This window comes from Molothrus ater, chromosome Z, assembly GCF_012460135.2.
Source record: "Molothrus ater isolate BHLD 08-10-18 breed brown headed cowbird chromosome Z, BPBGC_Mater_1.1, whole genome shotgun sequence".
Lineage (NCBI taxonomy): Eukaryota > Metazoa > Chordata > Aves > Passeriformes > Icteridae > Molothrus > Molothrus ater.
Window position 1 is genome coordinate 64,582,688 of NC_050511.2, and position 21,772 is coordinate 64,604,459.

The following is a 21,772-nucleotide window of genomic DNA, read 5'->3' on the forward strand; positions in this document are numbered from 1 at the left end:
AATGGGAGGAAGGGAGTTGGCCCATAGACTGTTCTCCCATGTACAGATAGATTTTATAGAATTATCTAAAGTTGGGCGATATAAGTATCTATTGGTCCTGGTAGATCACCTGACCCACTTTGTGGATGCCTTTCCCACTGCTCGGGCAACAACTCATGTGGTGGTTAAAGCAATACTTGAAGAAATCATCCCCAGATATGGGTTAATAGAAGTAACAGACTCTGACAGAGGCCCCCATTTTGCTTCTAAGGTAGCAAAGGAAGTTTTTACTGCTTTAGGAACACAGTGGCAATATCACACTCCATGGCACCCTCAGAGTTCGGGCAGAGTAGAGAGAATGAATGGAGAAATAAAGAAGCAATTAACCAAATTTATGATAGAAACAAAAATGTCCTCGCTCAAATGTTTACTGCTGGCTCTACTAAACATCCGTACTCAACCACGGACAGACGTGGGAATTTCCCCATTTGAGATGCTATACGGAATGCCATATGACATGGAGGCACCGGTAGATCATCCACACCTAGAGAATATACAGATAAACCAATATCTGACCCAATTGATGAATAGGCGAAGGGAGCTCCGTGATAAAGGATTACTGGTACAGAGACCTCCCTTAGATGTCGCCATCCACCAAATCAAACCTGGGGATAGAGTATTGATTAAGACTTGGAAAGAAGCCTCCTTGACACCTCGTTGGGAAGGCCCGTATGTGGTATTGCTTACCGCAGAAACTGCCATCCAAACAGCTGAGAAAGGATGGACACGTGCTAGTCGAGCGAAGGGACCAGTCGAACCTGAACGCACATGGAAAGTGGCAAGCCAATCCGAGAACCTAAAGGTTAAGCTTAAAAGAGACCAGTAATGATAAATAATTAACCCCAGGAAACATTACCATCAGAACACTCCTCACCTAGATCAAGTGGACTTTTTGGTTCTTCCCAGCAGGGACTGCGAAGGAGAAACCAGCGTGGTGGATGTGTTGGGACAAATTTTGGCCAATTTGGCTTGGCACATCTACTATACTGCCTTTTCAGTTACTGCATGGACTTTGAACATTAGGAAAATGTATTTTGAAAATTTTAAAGAAAACGATTGTATAGATAAATGGAGCTGCCGATGTGGCAACCTGCCCAACTTGATACTGAGTTATGTCCGGAGGTGCGTAAAAGGGACGAGTTTCATTGGAACCTCCTGCAAGATAAATCCTCCAATGGTGTATAGATATACTGTCCTTAGAGCCTAAAGCAGTAACTTTTCAAGACATAGAATCAGCCTACTCTTTGCAGAAAAATTTCAAACATTTAAATGTTTAAGATGTACTAAATGTACCTTTTGTATCCCTTGGGTGTTGCTTGAATGTGGTAAATGTAAAGCACTGAAATGGATTTATGCTAGAGGCCTATTTTATGATTTATGTGCAGAATGTTATCATGAACATCGGAGAAATTCTAATTGGAAAAGACAATTGGAAGCATTTATTGGTGGGCCCAGTCCTGTTCAAAACATATACCAATTATTCGAGAATAGAGAACAAGCTTACCAGTCAATTAGCGCTAACGAAATCTGCACATATATTACTCTTTTGGCTTATTGTAAGAAATCACGCATAATCACTTTTGAGTGTGACAAAAATGTATTTGTGCCTTATCCTCATTCTGTACTTAGTATCAAGTGGCATGCCGAGAATGAATATTGGCGTCAACGTCGCCTACGGGTTTACTCCGAAAAAAAGACAAAAAGCCATGGATGCTAGTATGCACTACCCAAAGATTACACTGTATATTGTGGGACTAAGGGGTGTGAATGTTATCTCTTTGTATGTCTTGTCTGCAGGATTTGCCAAGAACGGTGGTGGGTCCATTGCCACCGGAATTAACAGAAACCATTCTAAGATTAGGGGAGCTTTCGGGAAAATAGGTAAAATATGAATCTCAAGAGTGGTGGGGAATCTTTACTAAGGGTATAAATCCAGAGACACATTGTTCTCATACCAATGAACCCACTCCCTTTGTAGCCCAAATCATAAAAGGATACCACCGGAGACAGCTGCTTGGTATCGATTGCAGCTCTCCTTTGATAAGGGATAAGAATTGGGAACCATATCGAGTAAGGCAGGAACGAAAAGGATCCCTAAGCAAATACCTGTGCCGCCGAGAAGATGGTTAACCCCGTGCAACCGGATCGACGGGAGAGGCAGAGAGGAAAAGGCAAAGGGACCTGCAACCCAGAGTAGGATGTGCTTAGAGAAGTTCCAACAACTGCCTCTCAAACATTAAGTTCCCTGGAAAAATAACCCACTCCAGGGTATCCAAAGGGCAGCTCCCCAGGAAAATACACATGTGAAATTTTAGAGTAGGACTGCACCCTTTTTTGGCAGATCTATTTAATATCGATGTGGGCATTGGGATAAGTCACTAGAGATGCAGGGGGACATTAGCCATTCACATGGACGCTAATTTGAGTAGATAGAACATTTCTTAAAGGCAGCAGAGTTAAGTGAGGCCCACTTAAACCTATCAAACCACCCTACTCTCCACAATAGGGGGACCAGTAATTCTATTAATCCTTGGGCTGACTTTTGGGCCTTGTATATTCAATAAAATGATTGAAATAGTAAAAGGAAGGCTGGAGGCAGCCCATCTGCTTCTGATTAGAACCAAATATGAACCTGTAACAGAGGATCCTGAACTGGGGGAGGAGGCCACCTTGAGTCAATGTGAGTTAAAATGATTTGATGAACAAAATAGTCAAAAGAAAAGGGGGGCATTGTAATGGGTTAATTTCTCAAGTTTGTTCATCGAGTCTATTAAAAAGAAAAAAAAAAGGGAAGCTGATGAAAAACCAAAAGTTAAATAAATATAATGGGCTAATATGTTGCAAAATGTCATAAGGCTTAAACGGCAATATGTCACAAGCTAATATGTTGAAAAGCTGAATATGCAATATGTATGCAGCCACACGCCTATATATGGTAAAGGCTATTGCAGGGTCATCAAAACTCTGAGAGAGAGGATGGGAGCCTTCCTCCAAACGACCACCAAAAGGCAGAAAAAGACCCCCTAGCAACTATCGGCGCAGACGCAGATAACACCGGAAAATACGCAACCAGGACAGATCAGAGAGAGGCCTGAACCGCCAGGTGGGTGCGAGCCGTTGGTGGAGCGGAGACTGCCCGGCTGCACCCAGCGCTGTAATTTGCCTATTATCGCTTGCTCTGCCAATTAATAAATTACATTTCATTTGGACTCACTTGTCGGTGATTGGTTCCTCACCACAAATTAGAACACTTGTGCAAGGCAGCTGTGCCAGCAGGGCCCGGGAGCTGTGCCAGCTCTGCCGGGCTGCCGGGGCTGCGGGACAGTCCCGCCGCGGCTGCGCTCACCCCAGCCTGGCCCGCTTGGTTGCTTTCTCTTTCTGACCCCCCTGGGGAGGCTCTGACATTTCCTCTTCCCTGATGCAAGTGCAGCTGCTGCCAAGGGAAACGTCCCCATACTCACTCAGTGTTCCCTTTGCTTGCCAGGTGTCCCATCTGCTGTCGCTGTCCAGGAGAGCTGCTCTGCACGGGAGGAGGAGACCGAGGGAGAGGCTTTGAAGATGGGGCAGCTGGGATCCCTCTGCTTGGACTTCTATGGACTTGCACACAGGCAGTGATAATTACATCAATCTGTACATATCTTGCTATTTGTATTGGTATATTTCTATACATATGATACTTACTTTATTTCTAGAAATACAATACTTATTATATTTATAAATGTGCTATGTATATATGTACAAATATATGCATACACGTTTGCAGTTACATATTTGTGTGTAGGTGTATCTAGCTTCTTATGTATGTTGTAATATCTTTTTGTGTTTAGATTTCAATAAGTATACAGTTGTGTAGGTATCTATTCGTATTGATGGAGTTTTTTGTATATGTCTTTTTAAAGAGGGATATTCCTATTTGTGTTGGTATATATGTCTATTTTTATATTTTTATATGTATATTGACCTATTTCTATATGTAATTATATTTACATATATATTGAGATGTACAGCTGTATATTTGTATGGATATTTAGCTTGGCACATTTTTTTGTATTTATAGATAGGTTTGTCTTATATATCTGTTTAAATACATGTTGTATGTTATCTGTAATATTTAATCCATATTTGCATCTGTAGATTGTTATATATGTATTTATATATATTTGTGTCTACATATGGTTTTAGTTCTGTTTCAATATGTATGGAGTGTTCTAGTTGTATAATTCTATTGGTTCTATGTATAATTCTCTGAGTTGTTGGTACAGGATTACTTAGAGAGAGAATCCACATTTTTGTATTTCTATATGGGCTGTATGCTTGTAGTAGTATGTAACAAATTAAGTTGTTAAATACCTAATTGATCTTTGTGTCTAGGGAGTTGTTGTAGAGGTTGGCTATAAGTTTAGTTTTTTTTAACTGAAGTTGTATTTTTATATTTTTAACTAGTCTGGCTGTAATAGTCTAATGAATTCCTGGTTTTAACCTAAGTTGAGATTTGTCTTGTTCTGTATTGTCAATGTGGGTGTAGCAATTTGTAATAAATGACATTTTTCAACTGAAATTGATTCTCGTGTATTTGTGGATCAGCAGTGCGGCTGTGGCAATCTGCAAGAAATGCCATTTGTCAGCTGCGATGGGTGTTCTGTGATTTGTGCTCCCCAAAGCCATGAGCAGATGTAAATGCTGGTGGATTTTGGCCATGCAAATCTCCAGCCATGCCCAGCACATGCCCCACCTGCACTCAGGCTGGGCAAGGGAAGCGCAGATTTGGGCTGGCAGCAGAGCCCCCCGTTGGCTCAGAACTCGCTGCAGAGGCCTGCTGAGAAAACTCCCGGACTCCAGTGAGCGCAGAATCCAAGCAGGAGCCACCCGGGGAGGACAAATCCGCCCCCCATCCCATGGGCAGCTCTTTAGGAAGCGCTCCAAGTGTCCCTCTGGAGCTCATCCCTGACCAAAAGCCAGCAGGGATCCTGAGCTGGCTCCGCTGCCTTTGGCAGCACTTTGGCAAATGAGCTGCAGCAAGGGGGAGGCAGCAGTGACTGTGACTGCTGAAAGGCTGGGCATGAAGGAAGGGCCATGGACACAAGTGCTGAGATGCCCCAAAATCCAGAAGGAGGCTGGAGAACTGGGCATCAAGAAGATCTCACAAGTGCTGAAATGATGGAAGACCTTTGTGTGAAGCTTCCTGGAGGAAGTGACAGGGAGTTGCTGCTAGGATCAGCAGTAGCAGAAGGCAGCAGGATCTGCTCATTTTCCTGGCTCTGTTTCCAGGACACAGGCTGAGATGGGCCCTTCTCCCACAAAGCCCTTGCCCATGGAGGCTGCCGGGCAAAAGCAATCCCATTGCAAAGAGAGGCTTTGCAGTTGAAATCCACTGCCCTTGTGTTGAGGGGAGGAATGACTGCCCTGCCAAAGCACAGCAGCCACAGGGCCCCTCTCAGCTCTGTGTGTGTGTTGCAGGCCTGCCTGAGGTGCCCGTGCTGCAACAGCTGCGAGAAGGGCAAAGTGACCTGATTGCATCGTTAGCACACCTACTGCTGGATCTGATGGCACACTTCCCCACCAGCCAGGGCCAGGCCTCGGCCAGAGCTCAGGCCTGGGCTGGGAGGAGTTTCCCCTAAAATACCCTACAGAAGCCCGTGTTCATGTCAGTTGGGAAAGTTTCCTAAAGTGATATGTTTCTTGCAGATAACTTCATGAGGTTATGCAGAGCTAGCATAAGTGTCTTTGTGGTCTATTTTTAGCTAAATACTGATGGGCTTGATGACCCCAGGATTCATCTTGTAAGTCAGCTCTGGCTCAGACTTGCTGCTGAGGCCTCAGCACATCAGACACTGAATTTAGAAAACCTTTTGAGAAAGATTGTCATCCCTTTACTTCTTTTAGCCCAATACTTCTAGTCCTGATAAATTTGAATTCTTCCTGTACATTCTGGCAAACAGACCATCTAAAATTTTCACTGTTTATCAGTGTTTAAATTCTATCCACCAAAAGAAACCCAGTCACTTCCAAAATGAGCTTGAAATAAGCTACTATTTTAAAGCAAAACCAAGAATTTTTCTTGCTAAGTGAGAAAAGGAGTTTCCAAAACTCCTCTGTGAAACTAATGCAGATTGTTTGAAGTATCCTTTTCCTACCAGGAGCAGAGGGAGTCCAACCTGGGCAGAGTGCACACAAAGCTCATTTCAGTAGAAAGGTGATACACTGGGGATGGACAGAGGGGATTTGCAGCTCTGCTGGGGCTGTTCAGTTCAGGTTGCTGTTCTCAGCTGTAAAAGGAACTCCTGCTGCTGTAGCAAAGCTGTTTGAAGATGCAGACAGTTTGTTCATGAGCCAGGTCCTGGTTGAAGAAGCATTTGTTCCCCAAAATCTACCAGCAGCATTACCACACCATACTTTAGCCAGCTTGCTGCCAGAACCTGTAATCCCAGGAGCAACTTCCAGGGAAAGGGGAGTGGGTTCTACTCTCATTCCTTCTAACAGCTCTTACACCATGGCAGGGACTCTCAGCAGCCCAGGTTCCCCTTGGAAAGGCAGGATGCCGTGTTCCTTCTCACTTTTCAGGATCCCTCATCATTTACAAGCTTTACTCAAACATTCTGAATGTGTTCAGCAAGATAATGAATAGTGTAAGAGCCTGGGATGAACTCCTTTCACTTTGTATCTGGTATTTCCTGCAGGGAGGGGATGGAGGAAGGCAGAAGATTCCCTGCTTCACAGAAGGGACACCCATGAGACAAACCTCTGACAGGTGCACCTTCCATGCAAATTAGGTTTACAGGGAAAACACTAGACCCTAGGAAGAAATGTCACAAATCAATAACTTCCCATTTTGATTTCAGGAGCAGACTTCAAATGCAGCCTCCAAGCACAGGGAGCACTGAGACTCTAAGCCACACGACATCTCTGCCAAAATTCCCAGCAGCCATGACAAAATGACTGCAGAAATAATGCAGTGTCCTGGCCCTCCTGATGTGTCAGGAATAAGCCACTGGGGATACAGCCAGAGGGACCAAAGTTGCTCTAGCTGAGCACATTTTGAAAGGAGAGGAAGGAAGAAATTAGGTGTCTCTACTGTTGAAGTTTAAAGCTTGTGAGAAATGTTTCCAAGAACTGGACAAAGAATGGGAGAACAGACAGACAGGACCAGAGGCAGGAGAACCAGAAAAATCAACCAAACACCAGCTTTAGTAAGAATTTGGGCATAACAAGATTCTTTGTGGTAAAGCTGCAGCAAAGGGAGCTGAAAGTCCTTTTCTGAAAAGGGCAATGACAGCAATGCCTCAGCCTAGGGGAAGGTGAGCACATCAACCAGGGCTCCTCAGTGGAATGCTATTTCCTAAGGGTCTCCAAGATCTCTCCTTTCTCCTCTTCTGGATATTTAGATGTGTTTGTTTGGGGCTAGGGTTTCCTAGTGCACCAGCCCTCAGGGGTTCTTGGCCTGGCTCAGGAAGATCCCAGGTGCCTAAGGAGTTGCTCCACAGAGACTACAGATTCATTTCCTTGGCCTCTATTGGGCCTGGTAATTGGGAAACTCTTCCCTGCCAGGAGCAGGGCCATTCCTTGATGGGATTTAATTAGCAGAGCCCTCAAATGAAGCTCTCACAAATCTCTGCTGCAGCTGAGCTTCCATCCCACCAAGGCAGCACTTCAGCAGCATGTTCCCACCTTGGCAGTGTGGGAACACTGGGATGGGAAATTTCCCAGGGATGGGAAATTTCCTCTCAGGAACAAAGAACACATAAAAACTGAGGGCAAGACCCAAGGGACAGGGCCAAGAAAAGAAGCTGAAATAAACAGGGCGGGAGACTTTTTCTCCTTTTAATGCCTCGAAGCTCGACAGGTCTCTCCCAGGGTGCCTCGAAGGAGAAGGAATGTGCAGCTTTGTCCACTGGGGACAGAGCTGGGGGTCCCATCCTCACAAGACCCATAGGGCGTAACCCCAAGTTTGCAACTCTCCAGTGAGTCCTACTCAGGGTCTTGGTTTCAGATGAGTTCCGCTCAGGGTGAGGGGCAACAAAGGTTCTCAGCATCTCTGCAGGCTCAGCACTCTGTTCCTCATGTCTAGACACCACTCTAATTTCCTAATTCTGTATTGGCTCATTGTTTTTGGGGTCTTCTTGGTAAGTTTGATGAGGTTCCCATGGCATGCTGGTCTCCAGGCTATGTTGCATTCTCTCTGGTGCCCCCCCCCCCCCCCCCCCCTCTCCTCGCCTCACTGTCTGGGCAGAAGTACAGTTTAGCCCCAGGCAGGGCTTTACCAGTACAAAAGGAGCAATTAGTTACAACAACCCGTGATTACAATAACAAAACAGGTACAATTCCACCTTGGCAACAACTAGTCTGACTGGTTTTGTAACTCTTTTTCTTCCCAAAAGAAATTGGCAGATTTTTGTTTATAACAGTCCCTCCTCTTTTTCTTTGATCCAGCTTAAACTTAAGCTCACATCAACTTGCAATTCTTGACTCATGAGCTTCATATTTCTTTAATTTTTTTTAAAATAAATTTCTTGAGCACTCTGGTAATCATGGTTATTCAACTTGGTTACTTTTCTTGGTTTTCTTTTTCAGGTTAGAATTTTTTGAGATTTTTAGCTTGGTCTGTAGGGCCAATACTATTATTTTAATGAAACAGGGAAATAAGCATAGTAAAAGGAGCAATCTTCCAAGTATACACACAGTGAGGAAAACAACTTTTTCCCATACATTTTTATTTTAAATCTATAGGTTATCTTACCAACTGGAATCAAGTGTAGGAGTTTGTTCTTGGTTATTTATACATGCTAGTTTTTTTATTTCATTTGAGATGTTTCTAATGATTGCATTCTTTCTCTCTAATACTGCTTGGAGTCTGATGATTCTGTTTAACATAGATATTGGGGTCTGAACTTGTTCCTTACAATTTTGGATTCTGTCAATTTCTATTGCACTTTGCTTTTTCTGTTTGGTTTCTCTTAAATCATTGTGTATAGCAACTCCTAAACTTGATCCAGTTTCTTGGTTTTATCATTCTAGCAGTGCAGCTGCCAGACCAGTCTCTTGACAATTTAGTGTATGCTGTAGTACTAGAGATCAAAACCAGGTGTTTAAGGCTCTCTTGAAATGTGTTATTAGTTTCTGTTGGGCATTCCCAATATCTACACAGTTCTTTCATTTTCCAAAAGGGGTTGATCCCTTTTTCAGTACACTCATAACATTCATATACTTCATGGTGGGTACACTTGTCTCTTTCTTTTCTTTTCTCAACAGACTCTAATTTATTTGGATCTCTTGGGATCCACCGGGTAGCCAAATTCTTTACTGCTAAATACTTGTTACAAACCACCTTTCTTACTGTTTTTACCATTTCTTTTCTTTTGACTAGATCTACTGAGCTTGCTTCAGCAGCATCACATTCAAAGCACAACCAGGCTTCTCCTATAGGGCACTCTCCCAGGAGTGGCTGCCTAAAAGTGGCAGTATTCCAGCTATCCCATACATTCTCTTATCTTCTTGATAAAGGACCAATTGGGAGAGGTTAACACAATTAGGCTTAGAATTGAGGTGGACTCTAGACAAGGAGCTCCCTTTTTCCTCCTCATAGAGGGGTTGGTAGCACTTACTGCACGGCTCTCCTGGGCTCCCCAGAGCACCACCAGCAATTAGAGCCATCATTACTACCCTTCCCAAGAGTCCGGTATGGGTCATCTTGCACAGCCTGCCCACCCGGCCTGGCCTCTTGGGGAATTTTACTGAGAAGAAACTTACAAGCTCTTTAGAGTCCCTTCTACCTGCTTCTCTTGGTCGTTTCTCTACTAATTTTGGTTTCTCTTAGGGGAGTGCTCTGCAGAGGATTAACTTGGATTAATTTTGAACCAAATTGGGGGAACTTAACCAGAATTACTTATTTACAGTCTTAAACTTTTTACAAATTTATTTTACACACAGAACTGTTTTGAAACATTTTAAGCTATGTTATGGTTCTGATACCAAACCCCTTTCCTATATAGTTCAGTCTTTTGACTCTTCCTTCTGAGAGTCAACTTTAAGTCTTTTGGTCCTTTTATAACGGTGTACTCATGTGAATTAACTTGTGATGTGGTTGACTCTTGTCCAGTCCCAGAGGTGAGAGTGGTGTGAACTCTGGCCCAATGCCAGAGGGAAAAACTGATGTTGAGTCTGGCCCAATGCCAGAGGGAGAATGGGATGGAGTCCGGTCCAATGCCAGAGGGACAAACTGATGTTGAATCCTGGTCCAATGCCAGGGAGTGAGAGTGATGTGGAGTCTGGTCCAATGCCAGAGGGACAAACTGATGTTGAATCCTGGTCCAATGCCAGGGGGTGAGAGTGATGTGGAATCTGGTGATGTGGGTTCAACTTTTTTCCTTTGGTTTGCACAGTTGAATTAGCAGTGAGGAGTATCTGAAACAGGCTTTCAAATATAGGCATTAATGCTCTGCTATTTTATGATTCTATCAAAACTCAGTTTCTTCGGTTAATGTTATGTACAATTGATTAATTTCTCTTTTTCTATAGCTTGCATGTTTCTCTCATCAACTTCTGCATACTCTGTATTTTGCAGGGAGTTGTATTTCTGTTAGCTAACTTAACTCCAAAAGTGCTTTTATTCTCCTGTTTTTCTGTGTATTTAACTTACTGGTTTTCTGTTCTATTTTCAAGATCTTATCTATTCATCTCTTGCCTCTGTTTCTTACTTTCACTGACAGCTTAAATACTACTTTTCTTTCAACCCCTTACACTTAAAACAAATTTTTTCTCACACTATTTTTCAACACGATACACCTCCTTCCAAGGAGATGTGGTAAAACTTATAATGCACAATCTACATTACCTATACTTTAATTTGTCTACATTCACTCTCTTTTATTTCTCATTCACTTTCACACATTCCTTCACACCCTCAAGACACAAAGTGGATCCTTATTGCTAGTAAATCTCTGTGGCCTCCCCCTCACCTTGGGGTTGGCCTCTAGGTCTCAGGATCTCTGGGCCTCTTGGAAGGGCTCTGACATGGGGTTGCCTCCGGTGCTCGTTCCCCTGTGAGGCTGTCTGCGTGTCACTCACGCTCTTCAGCTATGGCCCCCTCACACATCTGGGGAACACTGGCCTGGTGTGCAGGTCACACACACCCTTCAGCTAAAGCCCCACCTGCCTGGGGAACACTAGCCTGGTTTTGTTTGTGACTCACTCTTACACACACAATAAGACAACAGTAAGGTACTTTTTACTTTCACATCACTTATTACAAGTTGAGGTGTTACTGGCCAGTCCTGGTGCTATTGGATATCCTTCCACTTAGCTGTTTCTCCACAATAATAGCAGTGTTGTTCACTCAAAGGGACTTGAGGTCTCTCCATCCCTCTTGTGCCTGACAGTACAAGAGGCCTATCCTTGCCTCCTCCTGGTGGGGGACCTGCCCACCCCACACTTTTTCTAGCTACCGCAACCATGATCCTAGCCTTGGCCTTTGCTTTTTCTTCTTCCTTCCTTAAATACACCCTCAATGCTTCTCTTAATAACTCATTAATGTCCTTCTCTTGCCAATCTTCAGTCTTTTCCAGTTTTCTCCCTATATCAGGCCAAGATTTGGTAACAAACTGGACCTTTAGTAGCACTTGACCTTCTCGGGTGTCTGGGTCTATTTTAGAGTACAGTTGGAAATTCTGCTTTAGGAGATTAAGCCAAGCAGCAGGAGCTTCATCCTTCCCTTGTGCACCCTCAAATGCCAATTTGGTAGTAGTTCCTTTGGGAACTGACTCTTTGATCCCCCGTATTATCAAAGATCTATATTCCATCATGGCCTTCCTCCTGATTAGGGTTCCAGCTGGGATCCATTAGTGGCAATTTTTGTTCACCTGATGGCACCTGGGGTCCCAGAGGGTTGTCTTTCTCCCAAATTCTTATGCCAGCCACCCTAATCATCTGGACCTCTTCTGGGGAAAATAAAATATTTAGAATGGAATTTATCTCTCCCCAAGTCTAGATATTTGGACCTAAGAATTGATCCACTTGGTTGACTATGCCCGCTGGGTTTTCAACTAAACGCCCAAACTCTTTCTTGAATCCTTTCACCTCAGAAGCATTCACAAAGCCAACACCTCCCACTACTCCTCCCATAGGAACTTCTCTGAGGGGAAAAAGTCTCTCTGCCTTGGAGGTCCTGGATCTGGTACTACAGTATGGCCCAGACGCCAAACTACTCATTTGAGAGATATGAGGATTACCCTAAACTTTCTGCAGATCAGCAGGTGTATTTGGTGGTAACTGTTTAGCAGGCAAGGAGGCATTTGTGTCCCAACTAGGAGGAGGTAAAGGGACAGCAACAGGAGGGGGAGAAGAGCTTGAGTACATATTAAGTGGAGTTGGAGAAGGGGTGGAGAATGCAGCAGGTGGAGTAGGCACTTGTAGTGGTGCAGAAGGAACTGGAGGAGCCGAAGGGGGTGGTGAGAGAGTGGTTACTAGGGGAGATACTGGGAGATACCATAGGGGAAGCCAAAGAGGTAGAAGAAGGAATTTGAGAAGGCGGTAATGAGATGGCAGCCGGGGGAAGAACCGGATCTGCCATTTGAGGTGCCCGAGGAAGAGGATTAAAAGGTGGAGGGGCAGCAGGAGGCAAATAATCCAGGGGGTCCCATTTTTTTCCAATTCTAGCATCCCCTCCTTCATTCCCCTCTTTCTTCTGCACCTTACAAATTCGCACACCTTCATCCCCAGTAGCACTCTTTAACCAGCAAGCTACATACAATAATTGCTCAGGATCGGTATCCTCCCCAGCTGTCAGATAATGACTCAGTTGTTGACACATCCACTTGTCCCTTGTCCCACACCAAGGCCATCCTCCTGGTACCTCTAATTCTGGCCAGACTTGTACAGAGTAGTGGATCATCTTCACCTTATCTAATCCCTCTGTGGCCTCTACAGAATCCCATTTCTCTAACAGTTCCCCTAAGAGACTATTGGAAGGTATATTCCTCAATCTCTTGCCTGTCTTCTTACTATTACACTCTCCCATTTTTCGGGTCTCAACAGAAAAAATCCCAAAGGTGCCTCTACTGACAGGTAGTCTCATGAAAAATATATTTGCCTGACGCTCAGGACTTTACACTGAAACAACTGTCTGATCTCTTGATTGCCCAACTTTTCTCATATCAGGTCTTATACCTATCAGGACTTAAAAACACGAAACCCTGGCATAAGAGCCCGAGTCGTGCCTGACTCCCCTCTGTCAGGAAAAACAGCTGCCTGATTTCTAGTTTGCCTAACCTTCCAAATGTTAGGCCTCACCATATCAGGACTTAAAAACCAACCCCAGCTTCCTTCACTGGGATTTGTGCCTGACCCCTTTGTCAGGACTTGATTTGCCTGCAGGGCTTGTGAGCTTGCCCGAATCCTTCTCGGGACTTGCAATCTGCCTGACTTCCCTCTGCCAGGACTTTTGGGGTGTGTGCCACTCATACACTATTTCCTCCTCACGCCCAGAGGGGGGGCCCTCTCTGCCCCTTAGGAGACGACTCACTCACGCTTATTCCACTCGCTTCCCTCTGTTCCCGGCCGGCCCGCTCGTGGGGGTTCGCAACCGCGGCACTGAGGGCTCCACACTGAGGGCGAGGGTCCGAGCTGCCCGCTCTCGTCTCACTCACGCTCCACTCACTCGCCTCCTACTCCCGCCGCCGGATTTCTCACCAGTCCGGTGCTCCTCTGCGTCACTGGTCTTGAGCCGATCTCTCTGCTCCTGATAGCCAGCTGTCCTGGAGGTCCAATGTGTCCAGTCCTGGTGTCCTCTTTGGGCATGGCTATCCCGGATGAGGCCCCAGCTGAAATAAACAGGGCAGGAGACTTTCTCTCCTTTTAATGCATTTATTAAAAGTGATCAGCTCAAGGTTGGGAAGCTCGACGGGTCCGTGGTTTGCTGTCACCGCTCTCAGGGTACCGAGGAGGAGGAGGAATGTGCAGCTTTGTCCCCTAAAGGGCAGAGCTGGGCGTCCCGCCGTCATGAGAGCAGTGGGCGTACCCTATCTTTCCCCACTTTCAGCTTTGCCATCCAGGGTCTTGATCTCAGTTGAAGTCTTCTGCTTAGGGCAAGGGGCACTAATGGTTTTCAGCATCTCTGCAGGCTCGGTACTCTGTTCCTTAGGTCCAGACATCACTCTAATCTCTTAATTCTGTATTGGCTCATTGTTTTTGGGGTCTTTTCAGTAAGTTTGGTGGGGTAGCCACCCACGGCATGCTGGTCATGATGGGTAATTTTGCATTCTCTCTGATGCCTCCCTCCCATGTCCCCTCCCCTCACTGTCTGGGGAATAGAACTATCAAATTAGCCTCAGGCAGGGTCTTTCCAATACAAAAGGAGCAATTAACTAAAAGGACCCGTGATTACAATAACAAACAGGTAGAACTTCACTTTGGCTGGCAACCGGTCCAACTGGTTTTGCAACTCTTTTTCTTTTTCCCAAAGGATGGAGCACAGGGCAGCCTCCTCCAGGCCCGGCACTTCTGCCAGGGGAAGCGAGGCCAGCGTGAGGCAGGGACAGCTTGGCAGGGCAGCTCTGGAAGGAAGCACCTGCAATCCTGCAGTTCTGCACTCAGCCAGAGCAAAGGTGTGAGGTGCAGAGTGTTTGGCAGAAATATTCAGGCCCACCAGGCCAGCCTGCTTGGTGCTCTCTGGCACACAGCAAGCGCTGTGCAGTGCAGCTCTGAGCTGCTGGGAGAGAGGCAGTCAGGGATGTGCCTGAGGCTTGTGCTTGAGGAGTGAACTGATTTGGAAGGGGGCAGAAGCCTTTCAGTAGGCAATTTGTGTTTTCTTCATTAATTTCTGAAAGAAAGTCATAATGTGTTGCACACAGGTAGGGTTATTAGAAAAGAAAGTCCTTATAAAATCAGGCCTTGCTATGGGAAATTCCCAGCTCGCCTGTTAGGTCTTCTACGTGCAGCCAGCTAACTTCCCATGGGAATAGTCATGAGTGCAGTTAGCACAACAAGCTATTGTGCTAAGAAAACTGTTTGCATCTGGAATAAACAAGAAATCTGTCCTATGAGCGTCCACAAAAGAAAAATGTAATCACCTAAGTAAGAGTGAGTCTTAAGAAGAGAGAGTCTTAGCATGTACACACCAAAACACCTTCTAAGCAATCAATTGTGTGGCAAGGAAACTACCAGCCAGTTGGAGTTGAACACGAGATCTGTGAAAACAATATAAAAATGAGTTATGTGAATAAAGAATTGGCTTTCCCTGCATGAAGAAACTCAGTCCCACCTGCTTTATTGACACAGCAATGTGGCTTCACTCAGCAGGAGCACTTGCAGGGTGTATTGCTGAAATGCTTGTGTTTGATTCCCAGAACAGGAAGGAGAGGTGTTAAGTGTAACAAACAGGGCTTAGTCTTGTGAATTCCTTTAGCTTTAACAGGAGTGCTGAACCCTGTATTCCCCCACTGCAGTGCTTACTGTGTGCAAGTGGCTATCTTGGCCTTGAGAATAAGGAGAGTGGTCCTGCTAAAAAGGCAGCTGGAATGCATTCAAAGGGAAGAAAGTGTTTTTAGGAGGCTCTTGGCCACCAAAGGAGAGTTTGAGCAATGGGATTATTTCCTAAACAACTGTGTCAGGAACCGGAGTCGTGTCCCAGGCCCTGCCATGTTTGATCCATGTTTGAGCAGGTTGACAAGACAATGAAGAAAGGTGTCTTGTTTAACAGGTGGGACCTTGACCCTTGAAAGAGAAACAATCTATTGGTCAATCAGTGAGCAGTCAAGCTTTGAAAGGGGAACAGTGCATAATGGAGCCCTTGGTGGCAGGGAGTCATGGAGTCATCCTGAGCCATCATCTCACAGCCAGCCATGTGTGAGCTGATGCTGTAACTGGGAAAATGGCACTCCTGAGCAGGAGATACAAGGCCTGGTTCTGAGCTGGAAGGGTGAGAAGGATGAGATGCACACTGTTTTGATCCAGGGGATGTCCTGGAAGTGCACTGCCTACCTTCCCCGGTGCCGAGCACCACGCTCCATCTCCTTCTCCTGCTCAGCAGATTTTTGGGAATCCAGAGGTCAGTATGTATTATTTGCTACTGCAACTAATGGAATAAATTTGCTTTGCAAGCTCAGTTGCGTTTTAGGTTCTTTTGTGCATGGGTCTCCTCCTGAACCTGTGGCAGCGACCACCAGGGACCTACAGGACACTCCTACTCTGATGTCAAAAAATTCTGAGAAGTGATTGAAATATGTCAATAAATCTGTTGTAATGTTTAGCCTGTGAGTTTCAGCAAAGTATTGAACATGTCTTAGTTCCATGCATACAAACTGGTAGGTGAGATTGCTGGCTGTGCAGGCCTTAGGGAAGTGATTCCCTATGCACCCAGCACTGAAATAAAGTTGGCAGCAGGGATCAGGCCCTGCTTGGAAACTTTCATTTTGGCAACTTCTGTTAGCAGGTGAGAAAGGTCAAAATGAAAGCTTTTTCAGCTGTTTTCCTCTGGTTGATCTTTTTAGGCACCAAAGCTCTGTGCCACACATGTCCTGGGTGTGTGCAGAGCAATGCAGCCCCCACAAAGGCCTTGGTTTCTCCACAAGTTGCCAGGTTGACTGCTTCCAAAGGGGAAGAAAGGCAGAGATGTACATCCACAGGAGTCCTGGCCATGTCCAATAAATGTGCAAACATGTGGGGAGATTTGTAAGGAATGATTTCAGCTGTGATGCCAACAGTGCCTTCTCTCCTGCTTCTGTGCATTATAGGTGAGTTATGTAATAGTTGGCTCTCACAATTAAGAGATAGCTATTATGTGGATAGATATTATGTTCAAATTGAAAGTGCTGTTATTGTAATATATCCTCCCACAGTCCTCTTTCTTATCCCCCTTGTAATAGCCTTGGTCGTCAGGGCATTTGGGGAGGGCTGGCTTGTGACCAGCAGGAGGGGTGGAACAACCCCTGACCTCCAATCAAGGTGCAAGAAAGTAATCTCCACCAATGGACAGCAGAGAAAGAGTTGACTGACAAAACTTTTGGAGGGGCTAAGGGTGTGAAAGGCAGAGCATCCCTTTTGTAGATGAGCATGTGGCTGCTAGTCGTGGAGACTCCCAGTGCTGCAATCTTTCCTTATTCAGTCCTTTGTTAAGGTTTAATAAACCTCTAAAAAGTTAAAGGAAGTGTTGTTTCTCAGATGGGCAATGCTTTGGGCCATTTTCTTGCTCTGGTTTCCTTTGCTTGTGTCCCATCTGAGTGCTCAGTTGGGCTACAGGCTGTAGGTGCTTTGTGCACTCTTGGAGTTCCTCTTGGATACCTTGAACGACAGGCTTTGGCCCACAAGGGGAATTTGTGCTGCTCTGTGACAGAGGAGAACTTCCCAGGCTCTTTTGTGTTTGCTGTAGGGAAGGTTGGTTAGTGCTTGGCAAAAACTCACAGAGCAACATGGAGCGTTTGCTTTGTGATGTCAGGGCATGGTTGCCACATTGTCGTGGTGACATCAGAAGGGTGCCTTGGTGCAAGGAAGGCCTGAGTGTCAGAGCAGCCCTAGCGCTTGCTCAGTTCAGGAGAATCCTCCTGGGCAAGGCTTTTGTCAGTGGGCATTTGCACACTGACAGGAGCCTTGTTTTTTCTACTGGCTGAGCACAGGCTGCAGACTTGCAGGTCACTATTACAATGATTGAGCGACTTGCACCTGTCCTTTTCGCCACATATGGCGTTACTTATGGTGCATATTTCATTACACACTTTGCACGTAAGTAGATGTTTCCTCTTCTGCTTAGCTTAGGGTGTAACCTGACCTGGCTTTTGTATGTCTTCCTGCTCTTTCTTAGTGACTGAGCTTCTGATTTTGAAACACAGAGAGCATTAGGATGCCACTGCTTTGGTAAAGCTCCTGTCAAGGTGTTCAGCTAAAAAGGGGGTGTCTGTAGCCACAGGGGCAACATTTGCAAGGCAACCTGCAGGGCTTCTGTTCCCTCCACGGGAGAGTATGTGGCAGCAGAGTCTGTCATTTCCTCAGTTTGCTGGGACAAGCAAGACACCTTGGAAAATGTAGCCTGGCAGACCTTCTTGAAGGCCTTCTAAAAACTCTGCAGTTGTTCCCAGAATTCAAGGGAAGCTTCTTTCTTTCTAAATTTTGTCATGAGGGGATTTGACTGTCTAACTTGACCTTTTACCAAGTGCTTAAATAGTGATTCCCTTTGCAAGGAAGTACAACCGCCATAGCAGTGAGCATCTACCACAGCTCAGGGGAATTTTGGGGAAGCTTTTCTGGGCAACTGTTTCCAGCAAGTAAATGAGAATTAGTGCATACAACTGATTAAAAAAAAAAAAGACCCTAAGAAGAGGATTTAAAAAGCAGTTTAATGTGTTTTCTAGAAGAGGAGCATTGAGTGCTAAAGAACAATTTGCATTCTCTTGGTCATGTTTGTAGCCATTTACTGGCTCAACAGGCCAAAGTGTAGGCACAACCAAGAACATTGACCTGGTCTCTTGCTGGCTGTGTGAATGAAATGTGTCTCTGGGAGGGATGTTATGAAATGGGAAATCACCTCTGTTTGGGTTGACTTGTTCTGTGGGATTCAGCAGCCCAGGCAGTTTTCTGACAGCATCTGGTTCATTTCCCCTGCCCACTACAGGTCACCTGAGGCATGTATTCAGAGGTGCTGATCCTGAGGTGAGTGAGAAAGGAACATTTCATGTTCCTGGTGATTAAGAATTGTAGAGCAAGCTGAGAGCTTGGCCAGTAGCAATAGAATGTAGAGCTAGGAAGGCTGAATGAAAATCCATTTTCATGCCTGCCACAAAAATAACAAAGCCAGAGATGGATATTTTTAAATTTCCATCTCGGAGCTTTGAAGAACTAGAAACCTACTTTTGCAGTGAGAACCTTGCTTGCTGATAACAGATAGGGTGGAATATTTACTTAGGATCAATTTCCTTTACAGTAGAATTAGACCATTTTAATTTAGTCAGAGTGCCTTAGAATACTGTTCCTATCAAAATTTATGATATCTATTTAGAAGATGTCATTATAGAACAGGAAGGCCATTTTGCAATGGTGCCTGCTGTATCTGAAGTGAAATGGGCACCTTTGTGGCTGGGGAGCTGCGTGGGCCAGAAGGAGCCAGGGTTGCTGGCGGCCTTGAGCCACTGAAGATGAGGCAGCATGTGGCCAGGTGGCCAAGAAGGCCCAGGGCATGGTGGCCTGTGTCAGCAGCAGTGGGGCAGCAGGAGCAGGGCAGTGAGCGTGGCCCTGTGCTGGGCAGCGCTGCGGCCACAGCTGCAGTGCTGGGTGCACTTGTGGGCCCCTGGGCAGCAGAAAGTCCTTGAGGGGCTGCAGCGCATGCACAGAAGGACAGGGGAGCTGGGCAAGGGGGTGCAGCACAAGGCCAGTGAGGAGGTGCTGAGGGAGCTTTAGCCTGGACAATGGGAGGCTCTTGAGGGACCTTCAGGCAGACTTCCATCAATCCCTGCATGACAGTGCTCAGCACAAGGGCTGTTTCACCGCCAAACATCCCCTCACTGCATCCAAGGGCTTGAGACACTGCAGTGGGTGACACTTCCATCTTGTGGTTTGTTGGCTCATAGTTTTGTTAGGAAGAGAAGGCCTGTTCATTCTCCTGTTTTTCCAGCAAGTAAAGATGCCTCTGTACAATGTTTCCAGCCCTTTTGCAGCCCTGGAGTGCATTCTGATCCAGTCTGAGTTTTCCACGTCTGCAGCAGCAGTAGCAAAGGCGTTGCTGTCACTTTCCTAGTTTTCCATTTCAGTGCTTTCAAGAACTAAAAGCTCCCTTTTGCCAAGACAACCTTGCTTGCTGATAGCAGCCAGGGAGGAATATTGAATTCATAGCTATATAGAATTCCATTGAATTAGCCCATTTAAATTTGGTTGGTGAGGTTGGTGTGACTTAGAATCCCATTACCAAAAAAATGTATGATTTCTCCTTAGAAGATGTGGTGGTAGATCTGAAAAGACATGAGGTTCTAAATGATAGGTAACAGCCTGTCCCTCATGCTTGTCTCTTGCCACAGGTGACAGAAGCAAAAGCCATCTCTCCCCTGGCTCCCGCTGCTCCTGGAGAAGAAGCCAGAGAGGAGCAAACTGAGGTGGATGACCGCCAGCCTCCATCAGTGGTCACACCAGAGCCTGGATATTCTGAAGCTGTAAGTGCCAGTTGTGTGTGGTGCTGTCTTTAGTGCAAGGCAGAGCTGCAAGGTTTGGAGCAGGCAGCACTTTGCTGTTGCTGGCTGAGGATGCTGGGTGCTGGAGTCCTGCCAGGAGCTGGGGATTTCCTCCCGCTAGCGACCGCACAACTTGGCCTTTGAGCTGTCATGTTGAGGCAGCAAAGGGCTGGTGCCTCTGGGAGAGCATCTGGCTGCTTGGCTCAGGGAAGCTCTATCGCTTGGCTTCTGCAGTGCTATGGCCAAGGGCAAAGGAGGGAGTGCTGGAGGTGCCAGGCCTTGGTTTGTTTGTTTTCCCTTTCTGGAAAGGCGTGTTTGGCTTGTGAAAGCGGTCGGCACTTTCCTTGAGTAGTTCTTCACTTGTACAGTCTCTTTTGGGCCAGCTGTCTTTTGGCTTTTGATAAGCTGTAAGGAGAGGATTGTGTGGTCCATGCAGCTGTGGGGGGCCATTCTTGTCCCATGTGGCCAAAGAAACAAAGTGCAGAGTTGCCAAGCCTTCTTGTGAGGCCAAAAGCAGAAGCGGCCAGTTTCTGTTGATGCATTTTGTGGTGCAGTCTGCAGCTTTGGCAAGTGCCTTGGAGCCTGGAGTGGAGGTGAAGCTGCAAGTCCTTGACTGCTGTCTTGTGTTGCTCAGAACAGGAAGGCCATCGTACAATGGTGCCTGCTGTATCTGAAGTGAAATGGGCACCTTTGTGGCTGGGGAGCTGTGTGGGTCAAAATGCTGGTCAGAATTCTCAGTTGACAAAAGAGGGAGAAGGAACACCTTGGTTCTCCTCCATATACTGAGGTGGCCATAGAGTTTCTCTGACATCTATCAGAGGATCCTTGCACACATTCTTATCTCCTGAATGACCAGGATTTCTTACAAGAGTATAGATGTCAGGTATGCAGGAATGCTGGTGCAAGCCTGAAATGAACTTGAACTCCAGAAGTGTCTCTCACAAGGGCTGAGCTCACCCAGGAAGCCACCTGCAGAGCCAGGATGGAGCTGTGGGACAGGGTGGGGTGTCAGTCACTACTGAAAGACAAACAGGACATGGCAGAAGCAGAGGGAGGCCCTCAGCAGACCCTTGAGAAATGCCACACCTTCCCTGTCAGCTGCCTGAGAGGCTGTTGGAGCTTCAGACCCAGATGGCCCCTGACTGTAGGGCCAGGGTCACTTTGGAATCTGTGCCTCCCCTCGAACAGAGAATGACCCAGCAGAGCAGCAGCACAGTGCTTTGGGAACGTGTGAGCCCAGCAGTCTTTGAGTCTTGGCCCACAAAGGTCCTGTGGGAAGTTGAAACCCATCTTCTCTTGCTTTCTGTGCAGGTGCTTCTAGAGAGAGAGCAGGAGCAGATTGCTTCATCAGAGATGCCATGGCAGACTCAGGGAGAGCTGTTCCCAGCGCGAGAGCAGGAAGAGCAGCTCAGGCAGCAGGTGGAAGAGCCACAGGAGAATGGCCAGGTAAGCCTGACTGGCCAGGGGACAGAGGGAAGGGCAGGAAGAGGGGCATAAACCAGAGCTCTTGGGACTGAGGAGGCCAGGAGTCCCACAGGCACTGGAAGCACAGAGCCTTGGAATCTGCAGAGATCAGCCCTGGGACAGGAGGCTTA

General features: G+C 46.2%; 1 protein-coding gene across 1 annotated transcript in view; it reads left to right on the plus strand.

Moving 5' to 3' along the window:
- The first annotated feature begins 1,688 nt into the window (after positions 1–1,688).
- LOC118699160 (uncharacterized) overlaps positions 1,689–21,772 on the plus strand; it is a 31,086-nt gene continuing 11,002 nt past the window's right edge. Inside the window, 8 exon segments of the mRNA XM_054517980.1 lie at positions 1,689–1,755; positions 1,837–1,854; positions 5,497–5,557; positions 13,541–13,646; positions 17,514–17,745; positions 18,632–18,669; positions 20,028–20,159; positions 21,489–21,623. Coding sequence (XP_054373955.1) covers positions 1,689–1,755; positions 1,837–1,854; positions 5,497–5,557; positions 13,541–13,646; positions 17,514–17,745; positions 18,632–18,669; positions 20,028–20,159; positions 21,489–21,623 — 789 coding nt within the window.